We start from the raw sequence: 15269 nt of genomic DNA, 5'->3' as shown, positions 1-15269 counted from the left end.
ACAACCTGAGTGTCTAGTACCAGTGGTGGGGACAACCTGAGTGTCCAGCACCAGCAGTAGGAACAACCTAGTATCCAGTACCAGCGGTGGGAACAACATGAGTTTCTGGTACCAGCGTTGGGAAGAACCTAAGTGTCCGGTACCAGGGATGGGAACAACCTGGCGTCCAGTACCAGTGGTGAGAACAAAGTGAGTGTCCACTACCAGCAATAGGAGCAATCTGAGTGTCTCATACCAGCGGTGGGGACAACCTGAGTGTCTAGTACCAGCGGTGGGACAACCTGTGGTGGTGGAAACAACCTGAGTGTCCGGTACCGGCAGTGGGAACAACCTGGGTGTCCAGTCCTAGCAGCGCGGCCTCTGCTTAGCTAAGCAGTGGGGCTGAAGCTGCGGTGCCGGTGTGTTTGGTGGCGAACCCACAAGACTCACAGATTCCTCCCCTCTGTACTCTCCGCCTGCAGGAGCAGGGCGACGTGACTCATAGAGCTGTTAGGGCAGTGGGGAAAGGATTCTTCTCTCCTTAAGCCCACATTGTTTATTTTTAAGGTTACAGAAAAACAACAGGAGTTTCAAACAGAAAGAGCTTGAAGGACTGCGGAGTCTGAGAAAGCTTAAGGAGGGGGCAGCCAGGGTACAGGCCGCTCAGGAAGTACCTGCAGAAGGTCAGCCAGGTGGCGAGAGAAAGGACGAAGGGACAGCCTGCAGGTCAACAGGGTCAAAAGCCCCGTGGGGTGAGCACCTGAGGAGCGCCCCCAGTGGTTAGTCCGGCAGGGACTGATGTGTTGGTTCCTGCCTGCGCCCGGCCCAGCGCTGCTGCCCACAGAGAAGCTCCAGTTAGCCTGAGGGCAGTTCTCGGGGACGTGTCATTGGGAGTCGCTCCTGGCACCGTGGGCTGGCTCCACAGACATGGCTGTACCTGTGTGTGAGGAAGGCAGTGCACATGTCCCGAGGTGTGCCCACATTCCACACCTGCCAGCTGGTGCAGGGCTGGTTTACAACCTGTGGTTACACCCCTCGCCGGCTATGCAGCAAGAGGCCCAGCCGCCTGGGCGCAGGTGCCGCCCTCAGCTGCCCAGGGTCTTGGGTGCCCCCGAGCACTCACCATGGACCCCCGCACACAAGGCGGGGCCCTCAAAGCGGTGGGCAGCCGGCAGGAGCAGGTGCTCCTCAGTTCCCATCAGGGGTTGGCAGTGGCAGGACCCTTGGGCCCCCTGACCCCTGTCCCCCACAGGGACCGAGGATGACCTGACTCTGCGCGCGGCGCTCTATGGCCTGCTCTTCCACTGCCACGCTGACCACGCTGACTGGGAGGGAGGCCTCAAGGTGCTGGACGAGGCTCTGCAGGTGCTGCCGCGGACGGCGCACCGCCTGTGAGTGCCCCGCCGCCCGGACCTTTCCCCGGATCCTGAGACCCCTCCCTGTCTCGGGAGCTCCCCACCTCAGGAACCCCCCCACGTCTGGGACCCCTCCCTGCCTGGGGAGCCCCCATGCGCTGGACCCCTGCCCTTGATGCCTGGGACCCCTCCTCGCTGAGAGATGCCCCAGCACCCTCTGATGCCTGGGGATCTCTCTTTGATGGGCGACCACCCTAGCCCAGAGAACCTCCCCCACACCCAGGACCTTTTGTTGCCAGGGGATCCCCTTACCCACCTGGGGACCCCTCTCCTGAAGACCCCCTCGCCCATCTGCCCCGCTCCCAGAGTGCCTCCCCCACTGCTTCCTGCGGTGCCTTCTTGCGCCTGCCCCATCAGGGCCTCCTGCGCACTCCCATTTTCCCTGAGGACTTTATTTCCCCACTAAGAATTCGACACAAGCAAGGTGGGGACTTAAAACACAAGGCACTCGCGCACAAGAATAAAATCAGAGAAAATTAAGAAAAATGAAACGTGACACAACACAAAAACCCCAAGTGACTCAGGTTCTATTTTGTTTTATCTTTGTAAGAAGGAAAATGGCCAAGTACTCATTTTGGATGCATTAGATACATTTAAATTTTTTATCATTCAATTCAAGCATTTATTTCTGTCTTTTACTTTTCTTTAGCTTGATTTTTAAGCATATGGTCATTGTGAAGGCCAAACTTGGCCAGAATTTTACAATGGAGATACAGAAATTCAAAGACGAAAGTGAGGATTATTTGGCACACATGTGGCACCGCCTGGCCTTGAACTCGAAGACCATCTGTGGAGAGCTGACCTGCTATCATAATGCAATTCAGGCCTTACAGGTCTGACTCTGGTTCCCTCTGGTGGTTGTGAGTAGAGGTGGTCATGTGAGAGCAGCTGCCTGGGGAGGTGCCTGGAGGAGCTCTTGCTGCCTGGAGCAGCAGGACCACCTCCTGGGAGGTGCGTGACGGTCTCCTTTGCTGACCAGACAAGGCAGCAGACGGACCCATCTTCTGTCACCCTCTTCCCACATGGAAGGACGGGGTCCTTGCCTGTAGGGGCTGGAGGGTGATCCTCTTGCTGCATGGGAGAGAGGGAAAGAGTCGGGGAGGCCTACCCGAGGGGGAGGAGCCCAGGCCTGGTCGGGGCTGTGGAGGGAGCTGGGCTCTGCAGCTTTCTGGGATGCATGGGTCCTGGGGACATTCCTCACCCCCAGGAAGCCAAGACAGACATTCTCCTCAGTACACCTGAAGTGAAGTAGGGTAGATCTGACTGAACGGCACCTCAGTTTGATGCAAGAGCATCTGGAACTTGCCAAGGACAAAGGAGGCTCCTAATCGTGGACCTGAAGGTGTCCCAGACACGCATCGCAGCAGACACCTGAAAGGCTTTCCGTTAGGCGGGATGTTTCTCCCTCCTGGAACAAATCCTGCCCTGGGGTTTTGGAGAGCTCCAGGGGCCGGGGTGTCTCTCAGGAAGGGCTTAACTGGGAGCTGGTCAGGAGGCCACTCTGGGTCCAAACACGGGCTCTGCCACTTGCTGTGTGGTCAGCACCGAGGCCTGGATTCCCAACAAGTGGCTATGGGGTGCCCCTACACCTTGCTCCTGGGCCAAAGACCAAGGCCTCCTTGGGCAATGGCCCCATGGGGTGCACTGGGACCAGGCAGTGTGGCCCCCCACCAGTAAAAGAAGAGGGCCTGCTCCCAGAGAGAGGCATGCCGCCCAGACAGAGTGAGCCTGTCGGCTCCCTTTGCAGCCATCACCTTGAAAAGGCTCTGTCACCGCTGACCCCAAATCCCTTCCTGCCACTGTTTCTTCTTTTTAGGGGTAGGAGGCGTTCTTTAGTAAATTCACAGGTTTATACAACTATCACCATAATCCATTTTAGAACTTTTCACTATTTCATCACCCCCAAAAACCCAGGTCTATTGGCACTCACTCCCCCTCCCTCCCACCAGCCCCAGGGAGCCACCAATCTACTTGCTGTCTCTATGGATTTGTCTGTTCTGGACATTTCACACAAACAGAATCAGACAAGCTGTGGCCTTTGTGTCTGGCTTCTGTCACCAAACGTGATTCCACGGTTCATCATGTTGTAGCGTGTGTTGGGGCTTCCTTCCTTTTTATGGCTGAATAATGTGCCATTGTGTGGATGGACGTCACCATGTGGAGGGACATCACTGTGTGGGTGGACGTCACTGGGTGGGTGGAGGTCACCGGGTGGAGGGATGTCACCGGGTGGGTGGACGTCACCGGGTGGGTGGAGGTCACCGGGTGGAGGGACGTCACCGGGTGGAGGGACGTCGCCGTGTGGGTGGACGTCACCGGGTGGAGGGACGTCACCGTGTGGGTGGATATCACCGTGTGGAGAGACATCACTGTGTGGAGGGACATCACCGTGTGGGTGGACATCACCGTGTGGGTGGATATCACTGTGTGGAGAGACATCACTGTGATGGTGGACGTCATTGTGTGGAGAGACATCATTGTGTGGATGGACATCACTGTGAGAGACATTTTGTTGATAGGCATTTGTATTGTTTCCATTCTTTAGCTATTGTGATGAATGCTGCTATAAGCATTTGTGTACAAGTTGTTGCGTGGACATATGTTTACACATCTCTTGGGCATATACCTAGGAGTGGGATTGTTGGGTCATATGCTGACTCTATGTTTAACTATTGAGGAACGGCCAGGCTGTTTCCCACAGGGGCTGCACCATTTTACATTCCCACGAGCAGTGCACAAGGGTTCCATTTTCCCCACATCCTCACCAACCCTTATTATCCTCTGACTTTTTGGTTCTACCCATCCTAGTGGGTGCAAAACGCTATCTCATCTTTTGCATTTCCCTAATGACTAATGCTGAACATCTTTTCATGTGCTTATTCGCCATTTGTATGTCTTTGGAGAAACGTCTATTCAGATTATTTCCCTATATTTTAATTTGGTTGTTTGTCTTTTTATTGTTGAGTTGTAGGAGTTCATTATGCATCCTGGATACAAGCCTCTTATCACATATATGATTTGTAAATATTTTCTCACTCTGTGGGTTGTCTTTTCAACCATGTTTTCACTTTCTTGATGATGTCACTTGAGCACCAAAGTTTTATCATTTTGAGGAAGTCTAATTTATCTATCTCTCTCTCTCTCTTTTTTTTTTTTTTGGTGAGGAAGATTGTCCTCGAGCTAACATCTGTGCCAGGCCTCCTCTACTTTGCGTGTGGGATGCTGCCACAGCATGGCTTGATGAGTGGTGTGTAGTCTGCGCCTGGGATCCAAACCCGCGAGCCCCAGGCCACTGAAGTGGAGTGCACTAACTTAACCACTGCACCACTGGGCTGGCCCCCTTTTTGTTGCTTGTGCTTGTGGTGTTGTATCTGAGAAACAATCGCATAATCCAAGGTCATGAAGATTCACTCCTAAGTTTGCTTCTAAGAGTTTCATAGTTTTAGCTCTTACATTTAGGTCTTTGATTTATTTCAAGTTAGTTTTGTATTTGGCGTGAGGTAGGGCTCTTACTCCCTTCTTCAGCATGTGGATGCCCAGTTTTCCCAGCACTGTCTGTTGAAACTATGATCATTCTCTCTCCAGCCCTCTAACGGGACTCTCCCTCCCATCACCCCTCTTGCACAGCTCTTGTCAAAGCCACCAGCAACCACCATGGTCATTCTGAGACCCTGTCTTACCCCACCTGATGGGGCATATGCCCATCCCTCTGCTCCATTGGACTTCCTTCACTTGGCTTCCAAGTTCCCCTGCCCCTCAGGGTTATTCCTCCTTCTCTTCTCCCCACCCCTTAATGAGGGAAAGGACCCAGGCTCAGGGCTTGGATCCCCTCCTTCCATGATCCCCTCTCCCTGGTGACCTCAACCAGTGTCCTGGGCTAAATGCCATCCCTGCACCGATTGTCCTCACAACTAAGTCTCCAGCCCAGACTTCCCTCCACTTTGGCCTCACATGTGCCACTGCCTGCTCCACGCTTCCATCTTACTGATGTTGTAACCCAGCATACCCAAATCAACTCCTGCTCCTGCGCACCACCCCGCTCTTGCCCACCCTCCCGACCCCCAGCAGCTCTGCAGTTAGCCACAGGACCATCCAGATAAAGCCTCATGGACACATTCAGCGTGTGCTGGAGAAGCACAGAGCTGAGGATAGAGTGATGGCAGGGAGCCACTCGAGGCTGGCGTTGCTGAGGAGCCCTGCTCCAACACTCGGGGTCCATGAGGGACAGGGCAGGACACAGGTGGGCGGGGTAGCCACAAAGAGAGCAGATGCACAGGTGGTCTCGTTATGGTAAACACAGGGTGAAAACAAACCCTTTTGCTTCTAGAAGATGAAATAGTAAAACCACTTCATGTTATAGATCACATCTTCAATACAGTTCTTGCTATGGGAATGACACCCTCCTGTTTTGTTTAATCTCAAAGAAGCCAGAAAGTGACTGGCAGAAAATTGACTATATCATGGAATTCAGCGAATGGCTGTATTACAAGCACTTTCCTATTGAAGACGTGATCTTCCACCTGAGGTCGGCAATCGACATGCTGCTGCTGATGAAACCTGCCAGGGACACACCTGAGCCAGCAGGTGAGGAGACGCCGCCAGGGATGGGGGCTGGCCACCGTCTGGGCTCCTGGGCACACAGGTCCTTTCAACAGTCATGGCTTCTCTCATTCGGAGAGTCACAGTTCATGTACACAGCACAGTGCCCACCCCTTCACCAGCAGCATGCCCCCTGGAAAGTTCCATGTGGATGCCCCTTAGTGCCCATGCTTGCGAGAGGGTTCAGGACCCGCTCCACCATTATCGGGTCGCACTAACAGGAAGGCCCAGCCTGTTCTGATAGACAGGATCTGGGGCCAGCCCCCAGCCCCCGCCCCGAGGCTGCAGGAGCAGATGCAGGAATGTACCTCTGGGCTGAGGGGGCTTCACACCCCATGCCAGAGCTTGCCTCCCTTCTGTCCCTCAGCTCAGTCCCTGAGGTTGTGGAGGGATGGAGATGTGTTTGGTTTGGGCTGAGAGGTGAGGGTTCGCTGGGCTGGAGTGCTGGTGAGTGGGGGAGCTTCGGGCAGCCCCGCTGTGGCTGAACGTTGGGGGCTTAAAAACCACAGATGCCCCAGGCATCAGCCCAGAGGCTCCACCTAGAAGGTCTGGGTGCAGCCAGTGGTCGCAGCTCCCGGGGGAGATGCTGGTGGGCAGCAGGGTCTAGACCCTGTCCTGGAGGGAGCAGCATTTTGGAGTAAACCAGTCAGCCTTCCTGCGGGGGAGTGGACACAGGGCACAGGCCTAGGGGCTGCTCTAGAGGCCCCTGCATGGCTGGTGCAGGGCTGGGAGGTGACGCAAGCCTGCTCTGTGGGGAAGCCTCTGCTGTCAGAGTGGATGAGGGGTCTTCTCAGGACCCCACAGCCTTGGCGCAGGGGCATTCTGGGAAAACACAGGGTACTCCCACATCCAACCTGCCAAAGGGAAGGTGGTGTGGGTGCACAGATGCTACTCCATGGGGAGAGCAGACGGGAGGCAGGGGTGGTGGGCATCAGCCTTTCAGAAGAAGTCTCGCCTCGCCAGCAAGAGAGCTCTTACACCAGAGGGGCCACGCCCCCAGCAGGGTGGGTGCTCCGGGCAGCAGAGGCCTGTGATGGCCGGCCCAGGCCTGCTCCAGTGGGACCTCTTTCACAGTACTGAGGCAACCTCCATCCTGGGGCTGCTGAATTCAGGGCCCGGGAAAGGGGCAGCCTCCGGTGTGCATGCACTAGCGGCACGCAGACCGCCCACTCAACGTCCAGCCCCCATCTGGGTGAGTCTGGACATCATCTCAGATCGGCTAGGGTGAAACCCTGGAGGGAGGTTCCATTGCTTCCAGCCCCGACCAGCAGACCCCAGAGCTGCAAGATGCCAGCCAGGCACCACTCCAGGCCTGTGACGGGCATCTCCTCGCAGCCCCGACTGTGGCCCACAGCATCCAGGCAGACAGGCCTGTTGTCTCCTGGCACGGGGAGAAGCCCTGGGACAGCCGTCCCTGAGGCCAGCTTGGCCCCTACACGCATGGTCACCCCTTCTGGAAGTGGCTTGGCCCCCAGGACAAGTGGCGGGCATTGACTAGATGACTTCCCTTTGACTGGCGATGTGGGACCTCTGGGAGCCATTTGAGGGCCTGGGAGAGGGGCAGAGAGGAAATGACTGAGGCCCATGGATGCTGGTTTGGGCATGCTCACAGCAGTGGGCACTCGTGTCTTGCAGAGGAACATAGGTCCCCCCAGGCAACCTCAGAGAGCCCAGGCTCCGAGGACAGGGGGACATTCTCCTTGGAAAGCCTGCGAAGTGTGCGGCAGTTAGAAACGCTGGCCCGTGCACACATCCTGCTGGCCCTGATGGTGTCCCCGAGTGCTGCCGGCTACCAGGACTACTGCCTCATGGCCTACACCTTCCTCAGGCGCATCTGGCAGGTGAGGCAGCAGCTGCCCTCCTGCGAGTCCTCAGCTCTCCTGGGTTTGCAATCTGGGGGCTCGAGTGTTAGCTCTTGCACAGGTTGTCTGAAGACTTTCGAGACGTGAGCAAGCGTCTCTCTACCTTATTCCGTCAGTGTTAAAGGGATCCCGCTCTTGCCCCCACCATCCCTCCTGCTTGGAACTCCTCGGAGGAGGAGCCCTTCCTCCTCTCTGAAACCAGCCCCACACCTTTGCCCACCTTCCCCCCGCCCACCCTCACCACGGTCGCCCACGCCTCTGCATGTGGAGCAGCCAGCCAGCTGAAGCACACATCTTGCCGACTGTTGGCAGCCCTGGTGTCGCAGATCCTGAACACCTCTGCCACTGGGCTTCCAGAACCTTCTGTGCACCCCTCATGGCCTCCTTGCTCCCCTCCTGCCCCACCACCTCTTACAGGGGCCCCCCAGGGGCCTCTCGTTGATGATGATGGCCTGTCATTCTCGGGGCTCTCTGGCGGGCAGTGACCCCCAGCAGGACAGTGCCCATCACGACAGGCCTTTCTTCTGAGGGCAAGTTTGCCCCCTGCCCTCAGTAACTTGCTGGAGAGAACAGGGCCGTCGTCCCTTGGCAGCAGGAAGGATTGGGAAGGCCATCCTTGGTCTTCTAGATGTCCCAAGCCACCCCCCACCCCCCACCACCTGCTGCAAACAATTCTTTACAATTCTTTTAGGAGAGCTGCTAGAAGTGATTGAAGTGCGTTCTTACTTAGACATTAAACTCACTTTATGGAGCTGACCAGCCTCCTTGAGGGTCAGCGTGTCTGCCCCTCACCCCCACACCCCCACTGGTCCAGAGTCCTGGGGGAATGCCCCGAGTGTAGAGGAGGGCTGGCCGAGTGTCCCAACCACAAGGGACGCTGCAGCCGCCTCTGCATGGGGTGGGCGCACTGGCTTGGCCAGTAGAAGAGTGGACACGAGGCTCCCGCTCCAAGCCTTAGGGTCACCAGCACCCCGGATTTGAGCATGTAGTAAGAAGGTGGGGAGGTATGTCTGTTCTTACTGTTGCAAATTTGGATTTAATTTTTCCCAGGTTTCTTTATTGACAGCAGGAAAGTCAATTTTAGAAAATAAAATTCTAGCAGCAGCTAGTTCACGTTTGTCGTTGCCCAAAAAAGAGAAGGAGAAGGAGAAGAGCAAGGACAAGGACAGAGAGAAGGGCAGAGACCCAAAGCAGGTAACCGTGCTGTCCTAGGCGCCAGCCTGTGCCCAGGCGGCCTCACAGGTCATCCCAGAGGCAGGGCAGTGGAGGGCAAAGGCCCCAGAAGGGGCCACTCCCAGACTGTGGGATCTGAGGAACTCTGTGCCTTAGTTTCTTCTGTAAAATGGACACAGAGGTCTCACCCTCACCCACCCTGGGGTTGTTAGGAGGGTAACGATGGGATGTCTGGTCTTCTCCCTGGTGCTTATCTCGTGCCACAGCGAGTCACCAGACAAATACCTTTGCACAGTCACTCCATGCAGGCAGATCTGGGTCCTGGGTGTGCAGGGCGGGGAGTGAGAAATAGCTTCTCCATCACATGGTGGCCTGTACCACACATCAGACCTTTTACTCTGAAGTGTCTGCATGTCCACGTGGCTGTGCTCACTGCAGCCCGTCTGACAGTGGTCCTGTCTGCACAGCCCTCCAGACCAGTGACGCACTCCTGGGCTCCAGCACGAAGTCCTCGTGCCCTCATTCACCCAGCCTTTCCCGAGTGTGGGATGTGCAGGTGGGGAGGGGCCTTGAGCCTGGGGCACCGCAGGTAGACTCTGGCTGTGCAAGGGCAGAAGGCCTCTGTTTGCACTCTTGGAAGTGATGTCAGAGCATGGTTTGGAGGTAAAACTGAATGTGGCTTTGGTTTGGCTGCTGCCGGGGCTGGGATCTTAGGGCAGCCATGTGCTGTGGGGCTCGAGGGAGAGTGCAGACACGCAGCCCTCGGTCTCCAGGGACACTGCCTTCTCAAGGCTCCTGACCTGTCTACTCAAGCTGTAACACCTGGGCGTACATTTTCAACTCCACTTGATAAAGCAAATCCTGCATTTCTGCCTTTCAGTATCAAATCCCAAGTCCTAGCAAACTGCCTGAAGCTTTGCCGGCAAGCATAGAAGAATGGGCTTCCTACTCCTGCCCTGAAGAAGTGGTGTCTGTGTTTAAACAAGATAAAAGTGACTTTACTATTAACCCATCGAGTATCCAGAAGCCAGTAAGTTGACTTAAAGAAATTGTCCCAGGCCTTGGAAATACACTGGCTAGCCTGCATTCCCGCCGTATCGTCTCCTTGACTTGTAGGTCCAGCCAGGGTCTTCCATTGTGAAATGTTCCCAGAAAGAGGAATACAAGAACAGGCCTTTACTTAGTGGATTGTTCAGAAGGGAGCCACGTCACCGCCCGGGTCAAGGCACAGGGACAGTCAGCCCCGGCCCCTCCCGCAGCCCACACTCAGCCACACTCTACCCTCATCCATGGGAAACACTTCCTTCTTTTCCTCACCCATTCACCACCCAAGTAACACCCCTAAATGTGAACATTAGTTATGTGTTAGTGTCCTGTGGCTGCCATAACGTGTTACCACAAACCAGGTGGTTTAAGCAGGAGAAATGTGTTCTCCCATAGTTCTGGAGGCCACAAATCCAAAATTGGTACCACTGGACCAAAATCAAGGTGTCAGGGGGCCACGTTCCCTCTGGAGGCTCCAGGAGACGATCCCTCTTGCCTCCTCCAGCTCCTGGTGCTTTGGGGCTTGTGGCTGCCTCACCCCAGTCTCTGCCTCCGTCTTCTCGTGGCCTCTCCTTTGTGTGTCACGTCTCCTGCTGCTTTCCTCTTGTAAGGACCCATGTGATTACATTTAGGACACGAGGATAATCTCCCCATCTCAGGATCCTTATCTTAATCACACCCGCAGTCCTTTTTTGCCGCATAAGGTCACATGTACAGGTTCCAGGTGTTAGCACCTAATGACTTTGAGGGCCATTATTCAACCCACTGCGTTCTGCCTGTTTTCTGTGCTGTGTAAAAATGGAATCATTCAGTGTATAATCTTTGGTATTGGCTTCTTTCATTCAGTTCTGTTTGTGGGACTCCTCTGTGCTCGTTTGTGTCTCTACAGTTTTTTTATGTTTGTGGCTGTAGGATATTCCATGGCATGACTGGACCACAATCTATTTGTCCATTCAACTGTTAATGGACATTAGGGTTCTTTCCAGTCGTGGCTATTACAAAGGAAGCTGCTGTGGGCATTCGTGTACATGTGCCTCAGTGCCCACATGCCCACGTGTCTGGAGCAAAATGCCCAGCAGCAGAATTTCTGGGTCACAGCATGCGTATCTTCAACCACAGGGTATATGGCCAAATTGCCTTAGAAAGTGATCACGTCACCCACAGGGGCAGGAGTCCCTGTGCCCACAGCCTTGCCAGCCTCATGTGGCTCACCTTCTGGACCTTGACTGTTGGTGGATGTGTGGCAGCATCTCATGTGACTTAACTGGACACTCCCTGGTTACAGCAAGGTTGGATGCCTTGCAATGCTTGTTGGCCATTTGTAGATCCTCCTTTGTGACGGGCCTGTCCGATCCACTGCCCACACTTTATTACACTGTCTGTCTTTTCCTTCTTGATGCAAAGGAATTCTTCGTCTATTCTGGAAAAAGCACTGTGACAATTTGTGGACAGCAGATCACCGTCCACTCCGTGCCTTGGCTTTCTTGAGGTTTTCTCGTGAATAGAGATTCCTAGTTTTAAAGTAATAAAAAGTATTAATCTTTTTCCTTGTGACTAGTGCTTTTTGTGTCCTCTTTTTTTTAAAAAAATCTTCTTTTCCCAAAGGTCATGTAGATATTCTCTTACAGTGTTTTTCCAAGAGCCTTATAGCTTTACGTGTGAGATTTAGACCCATAATCTGCCTGGAGTAGGTTTGTGTGTGGCATGAAGGGAGGGATCTGGCTTCAGATTTTTACGTCTGGATATCTACATGTTCTAACATCATTTACTGAAGAAGCATTTGCCCACCTTCTTTGCACCACGTTTGTCACAAATCAAGTGTGCACATGTGCACCACCATCTCACTGTCTGGATTCCTGAGCTTCCTAACCTTGATGTGAGGTGAACGCCCCCTCACCTGACTCTTGAGGAAGGTCCTGGAGGTCCTCTCTGCTTTCCATCTTGCTTCCACGTGATTTTTAGAACCAGCCTGTCAGATTCCATTTAAAGCCCTGGTGGAGTTGTGATTGTGATTGAATTGAATATCTAGATCTGTTTTAGATTTAGGGCAGAATTGATATCTTTGTCCTTTTGAGTCTTCCAATCCATGAACATGGTCTGTCTCTGTTAATTAGTTCTTTTCTAACTTCTCTTGACAATGGATTTGAGTTTCTGCCTGGAGGTTATGCACATGTTAGATTTATTTCCATGTATTGATATTTTTGATGCTATTATAAATATACCTTTTTGTTTCATTTTTTAACTCCACATGAAATATAGAAATATATTGTTTTCATGTTGACCTTGCAGTCATCAATTTTGTTAACCTCTTAATAATTTTGGTAATTTACCTGTGGATTCTTTTGGATTTTGTGTGTATGCAATCATTTCATCTACAAACAATTTTTTCTTAACTTTTTATTGAGATTATGATAGTTTACAACCTTGTGAAATTTCAGTTGTACATTATTGTTTCAGTCGTGTTGTAGGTTCACCACTTCACCCTTTGTGCCCACCCCCCACCCCCCCTTTCCCCTGGTAGCCACTAATCTGGTCTCTTTGTCTCCATGTTTAACTTCCACATATGAGTGGAGTCATACAGAGATTGTCTTTCTCTATCTGGCTTATTTCACTTAACATAATACCCTCAAGGTCCATCCATGTTGTTGTGAATGGGACCATTGTATCCTATTTTATGGCTGAGTAGTATTCCATTGTATATATATATGCACCATATTTTCTTTATCCAATCATTAGTTGATGGGCAGTTAGGTTGCTTCCACATCTTGGCTATTGTAAGTAATGCTGCAATGAACATAGGGGTACATGGGACTTTTGGAATTGCTGATTTCAAGTTCTTTGGATAGATACCCAGTAGTGGGATGGCTGGGTCATATGCTATTTCTATTTTTAATTTTTTGAGAAATCTCCATACTGTTTTCCATAGTGGCTGCACCAGTTTGCACTCCCATCAGCAGTGTATGAGGGTTCCTTTTTCTCCACAACCTCTCTAACATTTGTTACTTTTTGTTTTGGTTATTTTTGCCATTCTAATGGTTGTAAGGCGATATCTTAGTGTAGTTTTGATTTGCATTTCCCTGATGATCAGTGATGATGAGCATCTCTTCATGTGCTTATTGGCCATCCATATATCTTCTTTGGAGAAATGTCTGTTCATGTCCCCCGCCCATTTTTTTGATTGGGTTGTTTGATTTTTTGTTGTTGAGTTATGTGAGTTCCTTATATATTATGGAGATATATGTCAGATATATTTGTCAGATATATGACTTGCAAATATTTTTTTCCCAATTAGTGGGTTGTTTTTTGTTTCAATCCTGTTTTCCCTTGCCTTGAAGAAGCTTTTTAGTCTGATGAAGTCCCATTTGTTTATTCTTTCTATTGTTTCCTTTGTCTGAGAAGACATGGTGTCCAAAAAGATCCTTTTAATACTGATGTCAAAGAGTGTACTGCCTATATTTTCTTCTAGAAGCCTTATGGTTTCAGGTCTTTCCTTTAGATTTTTGATCCATTTTGAGCTTATTTTTGTGAATGGTGAAAAAGAATGGTCAATTTTCATTGTTTTACATGTGGCTGGCCAGTTTCCCCAGCACCATTTGTTGAAGAGATTTTCTTTTCTCCATTGAAGGCCCTCAGCTCCTTGATCAAAGGTTAGCTGTCCGTAGATGTGTGGTTTTATTTCTAGGCTTTCAATTCTGTTCCATTGATCTGTGCACCTGTTTTTGTACCAGTACCATGCTGTTTTGATTACTGTAGCTTTGTGGTATGTTTTGAAGTCAGGGATTGTGATGCCTCCATCTTTGTTCTTTTTTCTCAGGATTGCTTTAGCAATTCTGGGTCTTTTGTTGCCCCATACAAATTTTAGGATTCTTTGTTCCATTTCTGTAAAGAATGTCATTGGGATTCTGGTTGGGATTGCATTGAATCTGTACATTGCTTTAGGTAGTATGGACATTTTAACTATGTTTATTCTTCCAATCCATGTGCATGGAAAGTCTTTCCATCTCTTTATGTCATCATCAATTTCTTTCAGGAAAGTCTTGTAGTTTTCGTTGTATAGGTCTTTCACTTCCTTAGTTAAATTCACCCCAAGGTATTTTATTCTTTTTGTTATGATTGTGAATGGTATTGTGTTTTCTGTCAGTTCGTTATTAGAGTATAGAAATGCTACTGATTTATATAAGTTGATTTTATACCCTGCAACTTTGCTGTAGTTGTTGATTGTTTCTAATCGTTTTCCAATGGATTATTTGGGGTTTTCTATGTATAAGATCATGTCATTTCGAACAGCGAGTTTCACTTCTTCACTCCCTATTTGGATTCCTTTTATTCCTTTCTCTTGCCTAATTGCTATGGCCAAAATCTCTAGTATTGTGTTGAATAAGAGTGGTTATAGAGGGCATCCTTGTCTCATTCCTGTTCTCAGGGGGATGGCACTCTGTTTTTATCCATTGAGTATGATGTTGGCTGTGGGTTTGTCGTATATGGCCTTTATTATGTTGAGGTAATTTCCTTCGATACCCATTTTATTAAGAGTTTTTATCATAAATGGCTGTTGGATCTTGTCAAATGCTTTCTCTGCATCTATTGAGATGATTATGTGGTTTTTATTCCTCAGTTTGTTGATGTTGTGTATCACATTGATTGATTTGCAGATGTCGAACCATCCCTTTGTCCCTGGTATGAATCCTACTTGATCGGGATGTATGATCCTTTTGATGTATTGCTGAATTCGGGTTGCTGGAATTTTGTTGAGAATTTTTGCATCTATGTTCATCAGTGATATTGGCCTGTAGTTCTCCTTTTTCGTGCTGTCCTTGTCAGGCTTTGGTATCAGAGTGATGTTGGCCTCATAGAATGTGTTAGGAAGTGTTCTATCCTCCCTAATTTTTTGGAATAGCTTGAAAAGTATAGGCATTAAATCCTCTCTGAAAGTTTGGTGGAATTCCCCAGGAAAGCCATCTGGTTCTGGGCTTTTATTCTTTGGGATGCTTTTGATTGCTGTTTCAATCTCTTTCCTTGTCCTTGGTCTGTTCAGATTGTCTGTTTCTTCCTTACTTAGCTTTGGGAGGTTGTAAGAGTCTAAAAATTTATCCATTTCCTCTAGGCTATCCATTTTGTTGGCATATAGCTTTTCATAGTATTCTCTTATAATCCGTTGTATTTCTGTGGCGTCTGTTGTTATTTCTCCTCTTTCATT

The 15269-nt window shown here is 50.7% G+C and overlaps 1 protein-coding gene across 13 annotated transcripts in view; it reads left to right on the top strand.

Annotated features, from left to right (window-relative positions):
• The window catches only part of CFAP46 (cilia and flagella associated protein 46), a 140365-nt gene that overhangs the window by 68743 nt on the left and 56353 nt on the right, over positions 1-15269 (top strand). For all 13 annotated transcript variants that reach the window (XR_006887714.1, XR_006887716.1, XR_006887715.1 and 10 more), the window contains exons 26-31: positions 1232-1370; positions 2044-2227; positions 5819-5978; positions 7629-7834; positions 8906-9049; positions 9909-10058. Coding sequence is in view for 6 of the 13 variants with exons in the window: in XM_046655386.1 (XP_046511342.1) it covers positions 1232-1370; positions 2044-2227; positions 5819-5978; positions 7629-7834; positions 8906-9049; positions 9909-10058 (983 nt within the window). In the remaining 7 variants the exon portion in view is untranslated. The remainder of the gene's footprint in view (positions 1-1231; positions 1371-2043; positions 2228-5818; positions 5979-7628; positions 7835-8905; positions 9050-9908; positions 10059-15269) is intronic.

The sequence above is a fragment of the Equus quagga genome, chromosome 2 (assembly GCF_021613505.1).
Source record: "Equus quagga isolate Etosha38 chromosome 2, UCLA_HA_Equagga_1.0, whole genome shotgun sequence".
Lineage (NCBI taxonomy): Eukaryota > Metazoa > Chordata > Mammalia > Perissodactyla > Equidae > Equus > Equus quagga.
Note: the sequence above shows the minus strand (reverse complement) of the source record. Positions and strands in the feature narration are given on the sequence as shown.